Source organism: Pelodiscus sinensis, chromosome 13 (genome assembly GCF_049634645.1).
Source record: "Pelodiscus sinensis isolate JC-2024 chromosome 13, ASM4963464v1, whole genome shotgun sequence".
Classification (NCBI taxonomy): domain Eukaryota; kingdom Metazoa; phylum Chordata; order Testudines; family Trionychidae; genus Pelodiscus; species Pelodiscus sinensis.
In genome coordinates this window covers 34719005-34741761 of record NC_134723.1, presented here as the reverse complement: position 1 = coordinate 34741761, position 22757 = coordinate 34719005, and the positions used below count along the sequence as shown (strand labels likewise).

Sequence of the window (22757 nt, the reverse complement as noted above, 5' to 3'; positions counted from 1 at the left end):
GTCTCGATTTTAAAATGTCCGGCAATGGAGAATCCACCACTACTCTTGCTAAGTTGTGTCAATGGTTAATTACTTGCACTGTTAAAAATTTGCTCCTTATTTCTAATCTGAATTTGTCCAGTTTCAGCTTCCAGACATTAGATCTTGTTTGTCTGCTAGTCTGAAGAGCCCTTTATTACCATATTTTTGTTCCTCCTGGAGTTACTCATAGCTAGATCAAGTTACCCCTCCCCCTTCTCTTCCACAAGCTGAGCAGACTAAGCTCTTTAAGTCTCTCGCTATAAAGGCTCATACCTGCCCACCCCACATTGTATCAGACGGAGCAAGGGGGGGGGGTGAGAGGCAGGAGCCAATACGCGTGAAGAGCCCACTCTCCCAAACTACTGCCTCTCTATCAGAGGCGGCAGTACAGGGGACAGGCAACATCAGCTCCTACCTCTCATGCCCCCCTGCTGCCTCTGCGTAGGGGAAGCAGTGGAGGGGGCACATCTAGTCATTAAGATTAATCGATGAGCCCAGGCTTATTGGTTAATTGTATAAATGATTACATGCTAACATCCAAGCCTCTCTAGGAGAGGCAGCAGCACAGGGGGTAGGCAGCTCTACGGGAGCCAGTGCTCTGAGGAGCCAATTTAAAAGCCGGCTCCCCATAGACATCAGCTTCTGCCTGCCCCCCTCCATATGTGTAAACGTGTAACTGCTAAGAAGTCCAGGGGTTACACTTTTACATAATTATGCATTAGTTAACATCCCTAGTATTGGCTCCTGCCTGCCCCCTATACCGCCTGTGGGAGGCATCAGGGGGGAGAGCAGGTGGCTCAACAGAAGCTGCCTTCCACCTGCCCCCACCCCCACTTGCTGTTTCTGATACTGAGACAGCAATGGAAGGGGTGCATGTAACTGTTAGGATTAACTGATGAGCCCAGGCTTATCAGTTAATTGTGTAAATGGGTAACTAACATCCCTACTAGCAACAGCATTCTGGTGGCACTCATATATATATATATCTCTCTCTCTCTCATTCTCATTCTCATTCTCAAACGATGCAGCTACCCCAATACTAAAATGCCAAAGGATGCCTACAAGAAATTAGCTTTTGGACCACAACCAACTGTCTCACATTGAACCCCGGCGAGATCAAAGTGATGCACATTGAAAAGAGGAAAAGTTTTGAAGAGGCAGCCAAGACATTGTTGCCAACTTCCATTGGAGACACACAGCTCCATTTGTCAAAGTGGTGTAAAGCTTCAAAGCTTTGAGTGACTGCTTGTTAACCCTGGAAAGCCAGGTGGCTTCAGTTTCACCTGCAGCTTGCTAGGAAATGCCATTCATTCCTCCCAGATGAGGATCTGGAAATCCATGTATTTGTCCCCTAAAACTCATAGTATCGGAAGCTAAATGTAAAGATGATGCACAGGATTCAGGTGGTATGGACAAGCTTGTGCTCAAGACCCTCTTCTGGCTCCTGGTCAGCTCCTGATGCCAATTTAGATCCTTGATCCTACTTTTCAAAGCAATTCTTGGGTCAGGTCCACATTACATTAGAGACCATATTTTAACCTTTGAATTTGTAATAGCTGCTGTCATAATCAGGAGTGCTGACCAGTACCTGGTGACTAAGGGGTTAACTCTGTTCCTAGCCAGGTATCTGGTCAGTCAATAACAATGCAGGTAGGAATTTCAAACTGGGACAAAGGAGTCTTTATCTTTCCCTCCTTTGTCTCAAAAGCAGAGAAGTTTCTTCCAGGTATTAAGAGAGATAGAAGACACTTCTCTCTCCAAGAACGGACTTCTTACAATGTGTAAGCAGGAAAAAGTTTAGCTAGTCCGTCAGGTTTTGTTGTTTTCCTGGTTTGGGAATTTGGAACTAATGTCTGAGCTGGTTAAGTGTTTGGCCTTCCTTTGTAACTAAGTTTTAACTCAGGGGGTTCCCTGCGAATCTTTATCAATTGGTGGCTCTTCCCATCTAGCCTTACTATGCTTGCAACTGTAGTTTTGTTGTGATAATAAAAGTTTGTTTTCTTTTTTTTTAATTAACCAGTACTGGTTGATTTTTGTGTCCTGGAAGGTCTGTCTGTGGGTCCCCTCTGTTTTTCCCAACTCCAAGCAAAATGGAGGTTGGGGCAGGGGAGAATTTTACTTCAGGGAAGAGGTTTCCCAAGTGATCTCTTCCCTGGTTTTTCTTGGAATTATTTGGGTGGTGGTAGCGGATTTCCCCAAATCCAGGTATTAGGATTTTGGGGGGAAGTTTTTTGTACCAGAGCCTGTAGAGTCAAGGTTTTGGAGTGCTTTTGCAGGCCCCCACTTCTGCATTTGTCATGTCACAGTGGGGAACAGCCTTGACAGCTGCGCTCCTCTGGGACAAATTGTAGATCGCAAAATTCAGATGATCTTACTATGGAGCAGTCTTCCAGAAGAGATCAAGCGAACCTAGAACCTGACCATCTTTAGGAAACCCTGCAAAGTCTCTCTCTTTGAGAAAGCCTTTCTGCTATAAGCAATACAATAACTTTTATTTCTAAAGCCTTCCCAACCCCACCCCACAGAATCCAAAACCTGCCCCCATAAAGAGAGAAGTACCAGAAACTCCATGAAGCCCACTAGAAACTTTGCTACTGATTTTCTATGGAGGGCGCTCAGATACCACAGTGACTGACAGTTCAGTCTTTAGCAACAAGTATAAGAACAGTGGTCTGGCCATTTAAATGCCACACATAGTTTCTGCACAGATTAAAACTTTAGCTAAACTGCAGATTGTGGTTTTCTCCTGGCCCATCACTTCACCATAGTCACATTAATACTACATTGAATTTTAACAGGAAACTATCCAATTTAAGGCTTTTTTAATGCATGCCACAGCACCCTAGTCTAATGTTAACCTTTCTCTAGTTCTTACATAGGCAACAATAGCAAAATACTTCAGCATTTAAAAAACCCAACAACTATGCACACAGTTTTCCCCCTTTTATAGTAGGAATGTGAAAGAGCAGAATTTGCTTTTCAAAGCACCTCTTCAGCAAGGAATGACTGAAATCGAGGTATGTAAAGCAAGCACACCGTAACCAAGATAGCTATTCAACTCATTCCTCTCCTTTCAACCCTGAAGGGAGATTGGAAATTATTTTACTGAACTTAAAATTTAGGTTGACAATCAAAGGGGTTGGAAAATTCACACTCCTGAGTAATGAACTTAAGCCAACCAAACCCCCAGGGCAGAAGCTGTGAAGTCAACTAAAGAATTCTTTAATCCAGCTCTTAAGAGGCAGTAGCTTTGTTGATGAATTACAGTAACAGTAAAACCCCTTCCATTGCTCCAGGAAGCACCCATACTATATTACAGGGCTGTGTCTACACTGGGCCACTTATTCCGGAAAATCAGCCGCTTTTCCGGAATAAGCTGCGAGCTGTCTACACTGGCCCTTGAATTTCCGGAAAAGCAATGATGCTCTACTGTACAAAATCAGCCGCTATTCCGGAAAAACTATTCTGCTCCCGCTCGGGCATAAGTCCTTATTCCGGAACACTGTTCCGGAAAAGGGCCAGTGTAAACAGCCCAGTAGTCCTTTCCAGAAAAAAGCCCCGATCGCGAAAAAGGCGATCAGGGCTCTTTTCCGGAAAAGTGCGTCTACTCTGGCCACAGACGCTTTTCCGGAAAAAGGGCTTTTCCGGAAAAGCAGCCTGCCAATGTAGACACTCCTTTTCCGGAAAAACTAAAAACGGAATAGTATTCAGTTTTAAGCAGTTCCGGAAATTCATGCCAGTGTAAACACCGCCCAGCAGTACAACTTCAGCACTGTAGCTGTAGCACTATACTGCCTGTAGTATAGACAAACCCTAGAGAGGGAAAGCTGTCCCGGAGATACTGAGTCAGGCAGAAGCTAACCCCTACATTCAAATTCAAAATTTTACCAAAGCAGTCTCCAAAGTCTTGGGTTTTTTGGATTAAATAGTCAAAAACTACCCCAGTAAAAGGGAGATAAAACAGAGCTCCTATCACAGTAATGATCTCCAAACTGCAAGAAAGACTGAGTTGACTCCTCTGTCGCACTTAAAAATTAGGTTTTTTTTGTGTCAAGGAAGAAACTACTGTAGCTAATTTACCTAAAGGGAGGTAACTTTGGTCAGTATGCTCTGAGCAACTGGTATAAATCGAATCCACATAAAGAGAAACCCCTGTAGATTATATATTAAAGTCTTCAATGTAATCAACTAATTACAGTAATGCACTCAATACTGACCAACTTAGGGTACATTTTAAAAGTGTGTTTCTGTCTGTTAAGGACAGTTACAGGACCATTACTAAGGGGATGTGAGCAGGTCACTGAGAGCGCTCCTACTCTTGTCACTCCTCCCCATTTCAAGGGAAGAGCTACACACAAACTTGTACCAAATGTAGCTCACACCATTTTTATTCTGGTGCAAATTTTACACATGTATGCTTTTATTTCCAAGAAAGAGTTTTGTTCTGATTTAATTTAATCAGAAGAGGATGTTTATAATCTAAAATATGAGTTTCCACACACAGGACATGCACCAAAGCAACAAAAGGGCTGAATTACAATTTATTTTGTTAGCTAGGTTCACAGAGGAAAGTGAGTGGGTAGACCAGCCCTGAACTTCATCACTGCCATGTGCAACCTATTCCTCTATTTCCACCCAGAACCTTGCAACATACACTCTTGATATCAAGTTTTATGCTGAGACACATCTTAAATATGGCTTGATCATGCAACACTTAATCCTATATTCTGCTGATGGATCCAATATAAAAACAAAAAGATTAATTAATACAAATAGTTTCAGAGACTACAATGGGACATTCAATTCACTAAGTACTGTTCAAATATGAGATGCAGGATTGGTCCACACATTGTAATTAAAATAATCAATCTGGGTTCTCAAATATTTCACAAGATCTAAATTATTTTCTGCATTAATCTTAACCATAAATGAATCTGCCATGATCACAAATACTATATATTTGAAAACAAAACTTCCATGACAACAAACACAAAGAATATGCAGGAAAAATATGTTACAGAATCAAAAAAGGCTGAAAAGCATCCATTTGATTTAGGGAGATGCCGATTTTCTGGCACTGGTGCTCTGAGTTCAGGATATTAACTACAATTGCAACAACTGTCTTCTCAATGCAATGGAAGGTGGAAAGCGAAAGAAAGCTTCTGCTTTCCCAAGTATTTCCACTAGAGGAAAAGCAAATGTGTGTGGGTAGAAAATTATTGGAGAGTGATTTCATCCATGAGTAGCATTAGCAGGATCTCACTGCAAAAGAACAGATATGTTGTTCCTTTTTCACATTACAGGTGGGTGTTAAGATTCCCTATTGACTCAGTCAATAGGCAAAAAAAACAACCCAAAAATGCCACATGCATTGTAATAGCTGTAATTATGGCCTCAGTGTTGCTTTCAATTCCCAGCAGCAGTCTTTCCTTGTGAGGCTAATTAGAGGGTGATTAATACAGAGCATTGTATTGGGAAGATTATTAACAAATTCTGATTATAATAAATATTGACATTCCTAGTTTCTTTGATGTAAGACCGGATGATTTTTAATGTCCAACAAGTGACACACATAACAATTAAAAAAAACACACTTACGAAGACAGCACTATGGCAACGGCATCATTGAGAACGCTTTCGCCAAAGAGAAGGGCATACAGCTCAACATCAACCTGAAGCTCATGGAATATGGCAAGCACAGTCACTGACAAACAGAAAAATAGAGAGACATTGGAAAGGTGACATTACTTTTTATATTTACATATACTAAAGCAAACTTATCTTTTTTAGAATTCTGTATTTTAGTAGCCTGCTTCTCAGGACTTCTCTACATTAAACAGAAGATTGCCGCTGTCACAATTATCTTCCGGAGTTCAATTTAGAGAGTCTGGTTAAGACTCACTAAATCAAACTCAGAGAGTGCCCCTGCAAGCGTCGGGTACTCCTGCTTTTGTGTGAAATAAGGGAAGCTGACAGGAGCATTTGCTCCCATCGTCCACCTGCTGTGAGCACACTGCCAAGCTCAGTTCAAGGTAAGTGAACTCCAGCTACATATTCTACGTAGCTGGAGTTGCATACCTTAAGTCGAGCTGTCAGGACTAGTGTAGACCTGGCCTCAGGATCTTTCCTGTGCCTCCTCAACATTCTGTTTTATACAGTTAATGTTGATTTTTATGTACAGAATGAGGATGTGTTTTCCCCCTTTATAACACAGTTATCCCCCTTAAAAGTATTTAAAAAGGCCTCCGATCTCAGAAAAGTCCTGATTTTATCATAAGATCCTAAAAGTGCTGGTTAACATTTATATGGACCAACATCTAATGCATACTGGCACTTTCTTTGAATTTTGAGGTTATCTGGAAACAACAGGCCTTCAGTTACTTTGCTTTTACAGCAGTGCAATGGAAAATGTCATCTATTGTTTCTGCAACTGTTTGACTCCTGAGATTGTAATGAAAATGCACCAAGTTTTATGATCAGTCTCATGGGAATCTTAAAAATGTCTAGAATAAGCAAGATGTTATACACTGCAATCCTTGCTCTTGTGTCATGCAAAGTCACATGGAGGCATTTCTCATATAGACTTGAACTAATGCAATGTGACTGCCCTCTAAACCCCTTTTAAAACAATTACCATATGAAAGGCAAGAGACTCAGATATGCATATTTAAGGGGCTTTAACCCACTTGTACGCTAACAAAGGCATTCAGTGATTGAAATGAGATTCAAATCCACGTAATATTGAAGGAGCATAGGACACAATGATCAGAAACGGGTCAGTTCAAGAAAACATGCCCATTACAGCAAGGGATGCTAAATTATCGCTAAAATGCAGATAAACATGCTTAAAACGAAGTAAATCCCATTGAAGTCAATGAGACATAAGCATATGTATAACTACTTTGCAGAGTGGAATAATCTGTGAAGCACTAACTTTGTGCTCGGTACTGCAGAAGACACAGAATAAACCATCCCAGCACAAAAATATTAACAAATGGACAAGACAAAACACACTGGGAGAACTGGGAAAGGTATTTGAGTTCATATGTTAAAGTGTTCTAGTAAGGGGTAACTGTCAGTGTCACTTGTTGGCAGTATTAACTATCTAGGCACAACTTTTACAATAAATTGAAAAATACCACAATACAGTATAATAATGACCCAAAAGAAAACTGCTAATCTATGCTAAGAGGTTATGTTTTGTATCATTACGGTAGAAAACTGAGGTGATTATTTTAATTTTAAATGAAAAGTAGTTGATGGGTGAGAGGAAGAGGCAGAAATCAAAGTCCATCTGGCAAGAGTAATAAGGACAATAATTTTATTGCTCAAGTTGAGAAGAAGGCACAGTCATTGTATTTGCACAAAATCTGCCCAGTTTGTGCAACACAAGAAGTAAATCTCAACTTTTAAACAGGTCTACAAGGGTTGGCCACTGTGGCATATGGGAGGGTGCTTCTCAGCATCGGTAGAATTAGCTGCAGCTAGCTTGCTAAAAATAGCGGCATGGCTACAGCAGCACAAGCTACACACCTGACTGCAACCCCACCCTTGGTTATATACTCAGGTGGCTGGCCTGAGCAACACTTAGCCTTTGTAAATCTAAAGGGATCGGCAGACTGGAATAAGATTTTTTTTTAAATAATCACAATTTTTCTTGTTATGGTCAGCTCATATTTTAGATTAAGACCAAAAATCCATCCATACAACATTTTGAGGGTAGATATTGTCTAGCACATACCCTGAGAACACCTGGAATGCACACACTTTGAGCAGGGCTGACTGCTTGCAAAGAGTGCTACAGTGAGTGGGCCTGAACTAAATTCCAGTAAAATCAACAGCAAGCCTCCCAATGACATCAGTGAGAGGACAAAGCTTTGAGGGGGGAAGTTTAATATATAATTCGGCTGCGTCTAGACTGGCAAGGTTTTCCGCAAAATCAGCTGCTTTTGCGGAAAAACTTGCCAGCTGTCTACACTGGCCGCTTGAATTTCCGCAAAAGCACTGACTTCCTACTGTAAGAAATCAGTGCTTCTTGCGGAAATATTATGCTGCTCCCGTACGGGCAAAAGCCCTCTTGCACAAATCATTTGCGCAAGAGGGCCAATGTAGACAGCACAGTATTGTTTTGCGCAAAAAAGCCCCGATGGCTAAAATGGCGATTGGGGCTTTTTTGCGCAAAAGCGTGTCTAGATTGGCACAGACGCTTTTCCGCAAAAAGGGCTTTTGCGGAAAAGCATCCGTGCCAATCTAGACGCTCTGTTCTGAAAATGCTTTTAACGGAAAACTTTTCAATTAAAAGCATTTCCGGAAAATCATGCCAATCTAGACGCAGCCTTCAAGTATTATTTTTCTTGATGGAGATCAATTTTACCCCTAAAAATGAGTCATAATGTGCTTGAACTACAAAACTCAAGAGATGTGGCTTATGGCTTCTTTCCCTCTCTTCCCTCCCACCCAAAACAGAACAGCATTTTGGTAACATGTGAGGGAAAACAATGATCACAATATACCTGGGTCAGTAGCTGATACTATGGCACCAAACAGCAGACAATCTGTAAAGTAAAAATCTCCACCAAGTTGCCCGGTTACTTTCATCAATGCTACGCAGCCGTACATAATCGACCTGTTGAATAAGTAGAGACATGAATGGATATTTGAAAAGCGTGTGAATATCATTTTAACAATGTGGTTCCCTTGAATTTGCAAGTTTAACATGTAAAGTTACCTGAATATGCAATATTTTATTTAATATATATTTATATTAAACAAAGACCACGGAGTTTGACAGGGTGGGCAAAAGCCCTCAACTCCTATTTAATCCATACACAGTGCTGTATGTGTGGTTAGCAATAAATGAATTTAACATCTGAACTACTCTGTGCATAAAGCTACTTAATACACAGAGTTTGACAGGATAAATATGTGAGCAGCTGGCGAAATGTGTAACATAGACCATCTTACCTCCCCAATCTCAAATGGTTTGATTTCTATGATATTTTATATGACTAGTCAGTATAATGACCTTTCACTGACTTTGAAACGAGCCTTGCTCCTATTTTCTTTATTTCCTTTCCTTTCCTTTTTTTAAGACAAATCTGTATGGAGGCTGAGCTTGCTTTCATCTTCCACAATTCCCTCTTGAAAGCATCCTATGTAATTTTCATATTTTTACTACTTAGAATCAGAATTAATTCCCTCCAGCTACATATATTAATACTAATAAATAAAATCACAGCATGGCACAACCTACAACATCCAGGAGTAAACCAAAGCCCCATTAACTTGCCAATTTAATACATCGCAGTAATTCTCCCGCTTTCTTGCAATATTCTAAGAGACATTTGCAAACACATTTGTTACAGCTACTGTTATGTATACACATAGGCTGTGTCTACATTGGCACCCTTTTCCGTAAAAGGGATGCTAATGAGACACTTTGGACTTGCAAATGCCGCGGGGGATTTAAATATCTCCCGCGGCATTTGCTTGAACATGGCTGCCGCTTTTTTCCGGCTCTGGGTTTTGCCGGAGGAAAGCGCCAGTCTAGACGGGATCTTGCGGAAAATAAACCCTTTCCTATTCAAGTAGGAATAAGGGATCTTGCGGAAAAAAAGCGGCAGCCATGTTCATGCAAATGTCGCGGGGGATATTTAAATCCCCTGCGGCATTTTCAATTCCAAAGTGTCTCATTAGCATCCCTTTTACGGAAAAGGGTGCCAATGTAGACAGAGCCATATTGTATCCTAGTAGCTAAAGGGCATCACATTACTAATCACAGGTTAGATTGAACACAACATGTGTGGGGAAAGGGAAAGGCATGATATAGTTGGCTTTCTGGAAAGCAGGGAAAATGTACAGATTATTTCAATAGGTTTATCCTGTGTTATTTATAGCAACTCTTTCTACCCCAGAGGAACTTCCATATCTTTCGTGAAGAAAATTAAAATAAGTGATTATATTTTTTAAAATGTACATAATCTTATAGGTCTGTGTTGCATTTCTCCAGGCGAGTAGCATTGTGCCCTACCACAGTCCAGAAAGCACAACAGCGCTTTCTGAAGCAACTTCCTAAACCCTTAATCCCTCTGGGAGTTTTTTAATACTGTTAACACTAAAACGACTCTTGTAGAAACCTTTATTCTTAGACCAAGATTTCAGTTTAGACACTACTACAGTTCAGATGCTTGGGAATTTTTTTAAACCACTATGCAGTTTGTGTGACACTCTATATTTCATACCAGTGTCTCACTAGTTATTCATATCTAATAATTTTTTCACTGATTCAGTCTCAGAAGTAATACCTGGTATTTAAAGACCTTTGAAAGTATCTGGAAACCTTTTAAATCCCAGTTAGTATTTTTGAATCAATATTTTATTTATTTCAGTACTGTAAAAATCAGAAACCAAGACATACAATATAATATTTGCCAGACCCTACACGATCTGCATTACCTCTGAAAGGCAAGCAAATTGTTTCTTTAAAAGATTAATTAATATTGGCAGGGAGGTTAAATATCTTGTCAGAGCTGGGATTAGAACTCGGGAATCCTGGCTCTAAATTCTGTGCTCAGACCATATCACCCCATCTTGCACTGTAGACATCTTTAATGTTGGGTAAGGGAAGACATGATTACTGAATAGGTAGATATCTCCATACTAATCTAGCCATCATAGGTAACAGCACCATAGCTGTGTTGGCACAAGCTAACAACCTAAGTACCAGCCCTCCATATTAAGAGCCCTTCAAATCCATACATCTTGACTTTATATCTGCAGATGTGGAGGAAGATATCTGTGGATCATTTTTGTGGATATGGATCAAATCAAAATTTTGCATCTAGAGACATTCACATTTGTAGATATTTGCTTTATATCTGCAGATGTGGATGCAGATATTCGTGGATCATTTTGCAGACACATTTGAATCTGCACAGGGCTCTATCCATACTGCCAAACCTTGTAGGTGGACATCAAATACTCACCCTATCATAAAACAGGAGATAGCTGTTCCAAGAAAAGCATACGCTAGGATTGACCCCAGGTTTCTGAAGAAATGCCTCTAGAAGAGATAAAAACCACACTGCATTACAGCTGTACTGATCCTTTGTTTTCAAACCATTTTTATGTTCCTTTTACCACATATATTAAGAACACCGCTTAATACAACATCTCGTTTTGTACTTCGTCTTTGTGGCAATAAACGTGTGTTTATTCAGCACGTACAACAGTGGGCCTTGATCCATGGCTCCTAGATGCCACTGAAATACTACTACAGGTTCAGCCTCTCTAGTTCGGCATCCTAAGTACCTGACCAGTGCTGAACCAGAGAATTTGCTAGACCATGGGAGGTCAATATTGTCCAGTAGCATTACCACTGCTTACTGGGCTCTTAGAAGACATATAGGACTAAACTAGAGCTAAATAACAACACAGAACACTGAGAGCCAGGACTGGTGGCTGTAAACAAACTTTATGGGACCCTGGAAAACTTAACCACACCAATGATAAGTGGACATCTGGCTAACTAAAATCATGCCAGACCACAGATGTTGCTGGACCAGAGAGTGCCAGACTAGAGAGGTTCAACCTGTACTACTAAATAATAATAATAAGTTTATTTTAGCAGCTTTATTAGCAGACTGCTGGTGCTGGCGACTAGGGGATTTCCAAGCTTGGAAGGATTGCTTCCTTTTACATGAGTCAAACAGGCTCATGTTTCCTTCCTTACATATTAGCACTTTGGAGATTTGGCTAGGACAAGGAACAATCTGTTACTCATTTGAAACCTGCAAAAAGGCTTCACATGACCTAATTTGATTTAAGTTCTTTCAAATGGTTTGTGACAGCTACCTTCTGGGGAACTCCAGGGGAAGCTTATGTTCTCCTTGGTGGCCCATGCAAAAAAGCCAAGTTCCCCTACCTCAGCTTTTTGTAAGCCTTGATAAAAACGACCTCACTAAATTCTGCTTAGGAGGAAGCTCTGATCCATACACAATATGCCAGCAGGTACTGGACCCATATCTCTGACATGGCTATAGCATCCATTTCCACAGTCTTCATTGTTTTTTACAGGAACTCACATAACTAATCATTTATGCTTGTGTGTTCTGAGGTGAGATAGATAGAGACAGAAATTTTACAATGGATCAGTCATTCAAGCACCCTCACATATGAGTGCAAATCTGAAAAACTTGAGGTTTCAGACAAATATTGGGCAAGCCATAATTATATTTTTTAAGTTTTTCTTGTTTTTTGCATACATACACCACAGTATAGGACAGCACAAGAACATCTGTGCTTAGTCACTACGCCAATCAACGCTCTAGAAATAACTAAGAGAACAAAGGACCGTGCACCGCAAATGAGGCCCACTAACCTTTGTTCTGCGTTACTCTACTTCCACAGCTGTAAGCATTTAAATACAACAATCTTCAAATAAGTGAAATGCAATGAGACATACCCTTTTTAAGCTGTATCCAGCATAAAATATAATTGGAGGGAGTAAAATATTGAAAAACACTTCGGGATCAAAAGTCACCTATTTAAAAAGAATAAAATGTGTTGAAGTCAAGATTTCAGGAGACAAAAAAGACCAGTCATCAGAATATGTTACATATTTTATATATCAGACAAGAGAGTTTGGCATGAAAACTACAAGACAAACAGAGTAAATTGAAATGCAATCCTTTAATGTGTACCTTTTGCAATAAAGTTAGCTACTGCTGAAACAATATATTAAACATTCTGGTTTACAGTTTGGACACTATGTTGCCCCCACTGCAGTAGAGAACAAACCTGGGAATTGGAAAGGGAACAATATTGGGCCCTGTTTAACAAATCCTCTATTGGACATTTGCCAGGAACTATGCCATGCAAAGTTTCCAAACACTAAGCAGCTCACCTTTCTCAGCATTTCATTATCTTGAACATTATTCAGTTCATGAGGGCCGATTTCCCCCTTCAGGGTATACTCATAATATTTCCCACTAACATTTACTAACAAAGTAGCTGGACTGGTTTGCACTTGACAACTTAAGGTCACATTATTAACGTCACTGGGAACATGAATTCCATATCGAAGGATGACGCCCATCAGAACACCTGGAAATAAAAACACAATATTAGCCATGCAACATCTGCAAATATTAACCATCAAAATGTCACCTGAAGATGTGAAAGATCCACTCTGTATTTGTGCTAGTTCCTCACCTACATCTCAGAAGGAAATTCATCACAACGTCTTCCTACTATACTGACCTGCAGAATACACAGATTGGTAACACACTGCTTCTCAAGGGTGGAAAGAATTAGCATTTCCTAAGATGTGGCTACTACATCCAGGAAACACACTGCCAGGTGTGGGCAGACAAGCCATATACATCTCAATGACTAGTAACTCCCATGTATACACAGGGCTGGCCCGAGCCATTCGTATGCCCAGAGCCCCTGGAGCGCGGCGCCACCCCCGGGCACCCGGCACATGCGTGGCCCTGCCTCCACCCGGTCTGGCAGCCCCGCGCGGTAGACCGGTCAGCCCGTAGCTTAGCCCGGCTCTGTGTATACACTTTTCTCCATGATGCCTTCCCAAGTGATAAACATTTATATAAAAGAAGAGAATAAAATACCTATACTGGTAGGGGGAAATACAGAGAGATTGTTGTGTATTATTTTTATAATATGAGGAACACATAAGTATTATGGTATTAGAGCAATGAAAAATTTCGAGCCAGGATAAAAAGTTGTCTTTCAGGTTGATAAAAAAGGGCAGTATCACTTCTAGAATTCTAGGTGGAAATGAGTCCTGCCAAGGCGTCAGGAAGGTGTTTAGTGCAGTGTAGCATCTGGAAAGGAGGAAGAGGAACACTGATGAGTTTAGTTTCAGACTCCCTTTGTTTGACCAGTCAACTGTGTTGCAGAGAAAGGGCCTATATATGTTGCACAGCCATGCTTACTGCACAAACTCACCAGTATTAAAGTTTGAGTGAAAGGTCCAGCTTTGCCCACAAAAGCAAGGTGACTGAGAATTGCTGAGAGGGGTTCCCAGCATAAAGAAGTTCTTGTCAGGCTTTTGCTCTGGCCTAGATTTGTCAAGTGCCAATCGGGGAAGCGGCGTGAAGCTTCCTTTGCCCTGTCCTGGCCCTGCGAGGAGCCTGTGGCACTTCAGTGCCACGTGCTGCTCGCAGGGTGGGAATAGGCTTCCCACACTCCCCCAACCCCAGGCCCTGATTGGCTTGGGGGTGGAGGAACATACCAAGCCTCTTCCAGGGTAGGGGTGCCTAGTGGGAAAGGGGGCAAAGGGGCTCTCCCATCCCCAGACCATGATTGGTCTTGGGGTGGGGTAGCCCCGCCCCTTCCTGTTTAGGCCCTGCCCCTTCCAGGGTGGCCCAGGGCTACTTACAAATTTTTGAAGTGGCCCCCGGGCAAAAATTATTGCCCACCTCTGTTCTAATGGATGTAGCAGACTGATATTGTGAAGAATAAGATGATTCTGGGCAACCCCTTCCAACCCAACATATGCCACACCTGTGCTGGTTTTTGCTTTGCTTATTTAGCAGTTTTACAGTATCCACACTCAAATTCTGACAGCTCAGAAATACAGCGTCCAATTATGTGGCAGTCTGAGGACTTCCAGGCAAAGATGAAGCTTCAGAAATTTACTCTGTGTAGATTTTAGCGAGCCACTGTTGAGCAATCAGGGTCTGAACAGTCTCTACCGCACTTCACGAGATTAGGCTCCATTTTTGCTAATCCCACAGTCTGAAGATGAGGCAAATTTCCAATATTTCCCTGCAGCCACAGAGGCCAAGAATGGCCCAGGATTTCCTATGTGAAGAAGTATACATTTAGCGTTATTCAGTCTGCTATTGATTCTCTAAATTCAGTTAAGGAAAGTGCAGATGGAAAAAAAAAATCACATCACAAATTAGTCTAGGATCCAAATTACGTGACTCATCCTCTAGAAATGAAAGGGGAGCACCACTAGGCTGGGATAAGGGGTAACAGTAGGACAAAGAAGACAACTTCAAGAGAGAAGTGGAATCAAGAGAAGGTTTGAAAAAACAGTGTAATTGTCACCTTAGCTGACACACCAGGGATTTCTAGAAATAAAAGCATGAGCTACTATAGCTTGAGCTAGAAAAGTAAGTTTCTGTATCTGGGACTAGAAAACCATCCTCTGTGAATCGGGGGTCCTGTAACAAACACATCAGTGGGTTAACACTATATTTTGCATATTGCTGGAAATAACCTTACTCGCTTTGTTTCAAAATTAATGAGAAAATAGAGCAGCAACGCTCAATAAGATGACTGCATAGAAATCACAACTTTTGGATAGTGTTTTCCACATTTTTTGTTGTTGATGACATTTGCAATAGGATAGCTACCAGATCATTCCCAAGCACCTAATTGTGCAACGCCAATTAAAAATAACAACCGAGAGGAAAACTGAAATAAGAGACATTTAGTGTTAGTTACAATATTCAGTGCTGGAGGCTACTTTTCAGTCTTAAACATACACTTAATAAAGGCTTGTCTAGACTAAGATTTGTGGTGAAGTTATAACTTGACTGTTCCTTCCAGTTCAACTTTAACTCTCTTTCTGTTCATGCTCCTATGCACCTCAATGTGTTGGTTTCAATCACATCATCTCTATTACATTCATGCTCATGAAGCTCCACAGTAAGGCAAGATTCCAATACTGATCTAAAGCAGTCCTCCAGTATTACTACGCAATGCACGACAAGGTCATCTATCTGCCCATCTTCCTGCTCTCTATTTCATCTGTCAGCTCGTGGTTCCTGAAATATCGGCAACTACATAGTGCACCTTACTCTGGTAACTCACTGAGAAGTCTCATTAGCTGTAGAAAATATGATACCAACTCTCACTATGGCTCAACCCAGGACTCCACACTCACAAACAGCCAACCAATATGGGGGGAAGGAAACTAACAAGCAGAAAGAGACGGGGTGCTGCCTTCTGGTCCCATGGAATTGGTGAAGGGATAGACTCTGGGAATTGTCAATCGAGTGTCTTTTCCAGGCATAATCCCCACATGCAAGACAAGCTCCAACAGAAAGCCATGTAAAAATCAGCTGGATCCAGGAACTCAGGGATGCTTCTATAAGGCCATCTCACACCTCAAATAATTATGCTATTTCCTACTCGATCACTTCATTGTAGAGAAGTATTCACAGGTGGAAGTGTAATTTGGAATGGCCAAGTGCTCTTACCAGGTGAACTAGAAGTTTCATCTGTTCAAAGACAAACACGATCAGGGAGATTTCCAAAATGACCCAAAAGATTTAGGAGCACATGTCCTTCAAATGCCCAATCACCCATCCTTAAATCAATGGGATCTCTGTTTCTGAATTCCTCCTGTGCTTCTGAAAGCACCACTTCAAATGTTTGTCCACATTTGGGATTTCTGAATCCTCAATGTAGGTACACTGCACGTGTGCAAACCACACTTTAGAGAACTTCAGCACAGATGAAGTGGTACAAAAATCCCTAAGGGTATGTCTATACTGCCGCCCTAGTTGGAATTAGGGTGGCTAATGTAGGCATTCGAACTTGCAAATGAAGTCCGGGATTTAAATATCCCGGCCTTTATTTGCATGTTCCCGTGGGCCGCCATTTTTAAATGCCCTGTAGTTCGAACTACCTGCCAGCGACTACATGTGACACGGATTAGGTAGTTCAAATTAAAGCTCCTAATTCAATACCGTTACTCCTCATTGCAGGAGGAGTAACACTAGTTCGAATTAGGATCTTTAATTCAAACTACCTAGTCCGTGCCACATGTAGCCGCGGGCAGGTAGTTCGAACTACGGGGCATTTAAAAATGGCGGCCTCCAGGAACATGCAAATAAAGCCCGGGATATTTAAATCACGGGCTTCATTTGCAAGTTCGAATGCCTACCTTAGCCACCCTAGTTCCAACTAGGGTGGCAGTGTAGACATACCCTCAGAGACAAGTCCTAGGGTCAATTCTTACATCATCTCACACACAGACCAGGACCTCCTTTCTAATATTTATGTGTAAGCTATTTATAAGGGAACAACTGCATCTTCTTGACAGTCCATTCTGCAAGATTACCTATTAACTGATTTCCTTACAATGACATTTGTAACAAATTAAACAGCTTTCAGTGTAGGTATCTACACAGAATACTGAAAGTGAAACAGATTGGTAGAATAAGTAATAAAGAGGTCCTTGCATGCCAGAACTACCTAGATCAGCCTGGCAAAAAACAGTCTGTAGGCTGGATCTGGACTGCCAAGCCACTGGATCCAGCCCAGAGACATGGAGAGGAACCCCAGGCACACTTCCTGCTTGCCTCACCCCACCTGCATGCCATCCAGAATTGTAGCCGCCAGGCAGTTTTGTTTTAAAATCTGTGAGCCTGAAGGGGACTGGGGAAGGTTTTAGGAGTTCCTCCCGCCTGCAGCACAATCCCGCAATCCCACTGACTGTTTTTTGGACAGAAACTGCCCAATGAAAGCTGCCTGTTTCAATAACAGACAGCCAAAAAGCACCACGCCCCTTCCCCCTTTCCCTCCCCTATCCCTCCTGGGCTCGTAGTTATTCACAGAGCACATGGCTGCAGCCTGTGCAGGGACAAGGCAGGCAAGGAGACTGCTTCAGGAAAATGCTGGGCTGCTGGCTGGTAAGCCTCCTGGCCACAGCCTGCCTCTGGCATCCCAGCCCTTCCCTCCCCAATCCTCTGCCCCTTTCTTGCACCCATATCCCCTCCCAGATGTGGCATCCCAATCTCCTGCCCCAGATCACAACCCAAACTCCTGCACCTCAATCCCATGCACCCCTCCTGTACACCCCAATTCCATGCCCTTGGTCACAATCCATCTCCCTGCACCCGAATCCAGTGCCCCAGGTCACAACCATCTTCTTTACCCAAACTCCTTCCCTTACCCCAAGCTCTCTTCTGCACCTATCCTCCATCCCAGACCCCGCACCTTCACAATTAATACTATGGAAGAGTGAGGCCCTCAACCATTTTTCAAATTCTTGGAGTGGCTCCCCATAAAAAAAAATTATGACCCATCCCTGACCTAGAACAATACAAGCAGGACGAAAAAAGAGCGAGCCATATTTGGGGTGTACTTTAAGAAAGCCTAGTAACAGGCTACCAAAATATTTTGTTGGCTACCCCACGGCAAGAGATAGAGCAACCACGATGGAGGCACACTCCATGCCTGACAACAGCTGAAATAGTGTTATTACACTGGAATATATATACACAGAAAAATGAGCCTAGGATAGGGATGACAGGTGCTGTGTGACTTTTCACTCATGCATCTGATGGTGCGAGAAGAATGATGATGGTGGTGGTTTAACTCTTTCCAGTGTACTGCAAATACTCCTCCTAACATGGTAAATATTATCTCCATAGTGCAAATAGATAAACTGACAGAAAGACACTACTCAAATCTCAGCCTAAGTATAAACCAGCCACAGAACCTCAAATTCTATTGCCCAATGAGACATATTACGTTGTTACACATCCATTACCACCTAGAAGTTCCCTAGTTTCACTGAGCTGCAACACAGAACTTAGTGTAGGCAGTGGTTAAGAACTCCAGTTCTCCTATGCTTTGTGCAGTTTAGCTCTATATTAGAAATACGACTAACATTCCAGGCCAAGATTTTAAAATGCGTCTAGTGATTTTGGGTGCCCAACTTGAGATACATTAAATGAGGCTAATTTTCAGTGGGAGGAACTCAGCACTTTCTGACACTGAGGATCCACTCGGATGCCTTAAGTTGATCACCCAAAATCACTAATCACTTTGATAAATGTTTGGGTCCCCAGGTTCATACTTTCATAGATGAGAATATGACCTCCAAGATTCATGCAGGAAGAGCTCTGCACAGGGCCGCATTGACACCATCTCCATAAGAGAAATCACAGGGCTGGGGCCTATACTTGTAACCTCTTTACTGTAAGTGTCAGATGGGCAGGAATTATATAAACATTTTAGCGCAGGGCTACTCAACTTTGGAAGCCCCAGGGGCCACAATGATACTCACAGTACATGCCGAGGGCCGCAACTTAAGTGTGGTTGCATATACATGCAAATATATGCAAACAGCTTCTTTCACACTGGCGGGCATGAATACAAAGATTAAGGCAAGACTACACAAGACGCAGGCTCCATTTAAGTCACTCCTGCTGATATTAATAAAATGCAGTATTTACCTGATTTCCACCCCTATGACAGTACTTTCAATGAGCAATGACAGTCCAGGAATTTAACTACTAAAACACATATTCCACCTGCATGCCACGTGTTGAGCCCCGCGTAAAATCAAACTACATTGCGGGCCGCAAACAAATGGGCTGCGTGATGAGTACCCTGCTTTAGCGTGATACCTTATGGATTAGGGATGTTAAATTTCGATTAATCAGCTAATCAAGTAGTTGATGGAATATCCATGGGGGGAGCTTGCTATCCCGTCTCGCACCAGATCCCGACTGTTGCACCTCTACTTGAGTCCCCGCTCACTCTGGGTTCCCTGCAGCGCCTCTGCGGGGCTCTTACTACATTTGAAAGAGAGGCGCAGCAGTCAGGATCTGCTTTACTCCCTGCTCATGCCATTTTCCCTGCTGCGCCTCTGTCTCCCCTGCTCCTCTGTGGAGACTGTGCTGGGGGGAAATTGGCTTTTAAGCTGGCTCCCACCAGCACCAGCTCCCCCCACCCCTACTGCCCCACTGCCCCTGATACAAAGGTGGGGAGAAAGCAACTGGTTGACTAGGCATTTGACTACTCGATAAGCCCAGGCTTATCGGGTAGTCGACTAGTCGCTTTCATCCTTATTCTGGACATTAGATGTGTAACATCTCTAGTCTTGATACAATGCAATATTTTTTTTCAAAAAAGTTTATTAACACGCAGTGACATGTTATATACATACCTCCCAGGCAAAGAACACAATTTAAGATCTGGGCAAATCTCTTTCATCCTCTTAGCCTAGTGCACTTTCCTTCCACAGTTGCCAGAACTATGTGAAATCAGGTGTCTCTGCACTAAGGGATCCTTTTAACAGTTCACCCACCCCATATTAAGAGACCTCTCAATATTTTAAAAAAAAAACCTACTTAAAATACAATGTCTTGCAACTTTTAAAGACACACACTTCAGCTATTATATAGGCTTTTCAAAAACACCTGGGTTAGGGTTAGGTCAACCCCTCATGGCCAGATCTTTCTTATGCAGGAATGGTACAGTAGATGCTGATGTCTCATTGAGGGAGACCCCAGATGGGTATTTTCCTGGTCAGTCTCACCATAGATCTGATTCCATCTCACGCAGAAAGTATATGACTATATAGTGAGTAGGCCACTCCAATGCAGGAAGTGCTATGATAGGGTTGCCGGGTGGGTGCTAAATCACGGGTGTTGGGTGCAAAATGCATGGAGGGGGGTTGAGTCCTGCCTGGTCTCACGCACGCAGTGTTCCCAGGGATGGGTCTGACACGGAGTGGGAGATGGGGTTGTTTGCTGGATGGCTCAAAAGGATGGCTGGGTCCTGAGAGAGTCTCTCACCACAGGAAGTTACCCGGCAGACCTTGTGCAGTCAATATGCCAAGACGTGGGTGTCAGAGGGGTGGGGTAAGTGTTGGGTGCTGTGCGCCAGCTCCAAGGGTGAGTCTGGCTGGCTTCTGTGTGGCAGCTCAGTAGCCAAGCAGTCGGGAGGGTGTGGGGTATCCCTCACGGTAGACATGACCAGGTTGGCTTCAAGCAGGAAGTGCACATAGAGGGTGCCCACTATCAACTGGTTGCTGGGTGGCAACTGAGAAACTTTATGTGACAGTTCAGGGGCTGGTTACTGGGGAGGTGCGGATGAGAGTTTGGGGGGGGAGAGCAGGTGCTATCTCCGGGGAGGGGTGGAGGGGACTGTTGCTAGGCAGCAGCCCTGGGCCGGAGGGCAGCTCAGGGGGCTGGTCCCTAGGCAGCAGCGGAAGGGTGGGGGTGTGGAGCCGGGGGGGGGGGGGCTGAAAGCCAGCTCAGGGGGTGGGGGCTGAGTGACAGCTGCAGGGGGGTGGGGGCTGGTCGCTAGACAGCAACCAGGGGGCGGGGGTCGAGGTGGCAGCTGCGAGGGGCGGGGTGCTGAAGGGCAGCTGGGGGGGGGGCAGCTGCGAGGGCTGGTCGCGGAGTGGGAGCCGGCGGCTGAGGGGCAGAGCCGGGGGCGGGGCCGGCGCGCGGCGCCCCTCACCGTAGATCATGGCCAGGCCGGTCTCGTGCAGGAAGCGCGCGCGGCGGTGCTTGAAGAGCCAGATGGTGAGGATGGTGAGGGTGAGCAGCAGGATGAAGATGAGGAGGTTGGCGCTGTCCTGCCGGTGACTCTCCTCCGCCGCCTTCTCGGACACGATCTCCTCCTCCAGGGCCACGGGCCGGGCCACCTCCCCGCGGGCCGGCGCCGCCAGCAGCAGCAGCAGCGCCCGCACGGGCAGCGCCACGGCCATGGCTCCGGCTCCGTCCGCAGGGCCCGGCTGGCAGCGGAGCTGTGGGCAGGGCTCGGCGCAGGCGCCGGGGCGGGAAGTGGGGCGGTGCCGGGCGCGCGTGGGGAGGGGCATAAGGGGCACAGGCCATGGCTGTCGGCTGGAGGCCCCCGGGGAAGTGCGGCTGCTCTAGCGAAGCACCCGCCGTTTCACAGCCAGCCTAGCGTGTTGGGAACCCCGCATGCCTAGGCTTGCCCATGCCTAGCATCCGGCAGCATCACACCTGCCTGGCACCGCGTAAAGCGAGACTGCGGAGTTACCCATCCTTGGGGGATGGCATGGCAGTGGTTCCCTACTCTACCGTGTTTGTCACTGGGAACAAAACATGGGTCTGTTAAAAAATTCCCATTGAACATTAAGAACATATGTTCTTACGTTGACGGGTCCGTTCATAACTCTGAGGTGCTGCTGCACCCCAAAATACCACAGTATTTCATAAGCTCTGCAGCTGCAAAGCTCAATCCAATGGCAGCCAGTCAGTGGGATCTAAAACTCTTCTGTGTACACAGTCATTGATGCAGTGTAATTAATGTGACTCTCTTCATGTGTGAGCTATCTACCAGGAACACAGGATATATGCTGATATAACCCTCACCACCATTGGGCTCTACTGGAGGGACAGTTGGGGAAATTAGTAGGCTGTCCAGTTCTGGGTTCTAAAGCCAGGAAACTGAACGTTCCCAATTTTGTGAGGCCAGCTGTTTGGGAGGGACAGGGGCAAAGCAAGCCTTAAGGGTGAGTTACCCAGGTGACTGCAAATGGGTGTCATACTCAAAGTGGTGCTACTATGCAGCACAGAACCATGCCGCTTAGGTTGTCAGTAACTGCTCCTGGCTGACCCGGGAGCTCTTCTGGAGAGAAAAGCTACCCAGGTTGATGCCAGTTTCCTCCCAGTATAAGAACATGGTGGGAGGGTGATCTCTCTCCCACAAACCTTCCTCTACAGGGCTATGGGGGAAGCCAGATGTAACACATTCATGCTTTGTGCCTCCAGGCCACTTTCTCCAGCCCAGTTATGCCTGAGGTGAGCATCAGGAGCTGCTGCTCTCCTGTCTTTCATGGACCCGATATTGCTCCTTGCTTCCCAGCTCCTAGCCTCCTAAGGTGCTCAGAGCATTGCTGGAGAGGGGAAGCTAACAGCGAATCCATGCATCCTGGGCGTTTTTCCCAGGAGAATGCAGGAGTTAGGAACGAAGGGGACACAGTGCAG

General features: G+C 43.9%; 1 protein-coding gene across 1 annotated transcript in view; it reads right to left on the bottom strand.

The window, feature by feature from the left end:
* The window catches only part of SLC9A6 (solute carrier family 9 member A6), a 42608-nt gene extending 21013 nt beyond the window's left edge, over positions 1-21595 (bottom strand). Inside the window, exons 1-6 of the mRNA XM_075941028.1 lie at positions 21262-21595; positions 12926-13125; positions 12485-12562; positions 11007-11083; positions 8535-8647; positions 5620-5725 (exon numbers count right to left, since the gene is read on the bottom strand). Of these exons, the coding sequence (XP_075797143.1) occupies positions 5620-5725; positions 8535-8647; positions 11007-11083; positions 12485-12562; positions 12926-13125; positions 21262-21511 (824 nt within the window). The 5' untranslated portion in view covers positions 21512-21595. The remainder of the gene's footprint in view (positions 1-5619; positions 5726-8534; positions 8648-11006; positions 11084-12484; positions 12563-12925; positions 13126-21261) is intronic.
* Positions 21596-22757: the final 1162 nt, after the last annotated feature.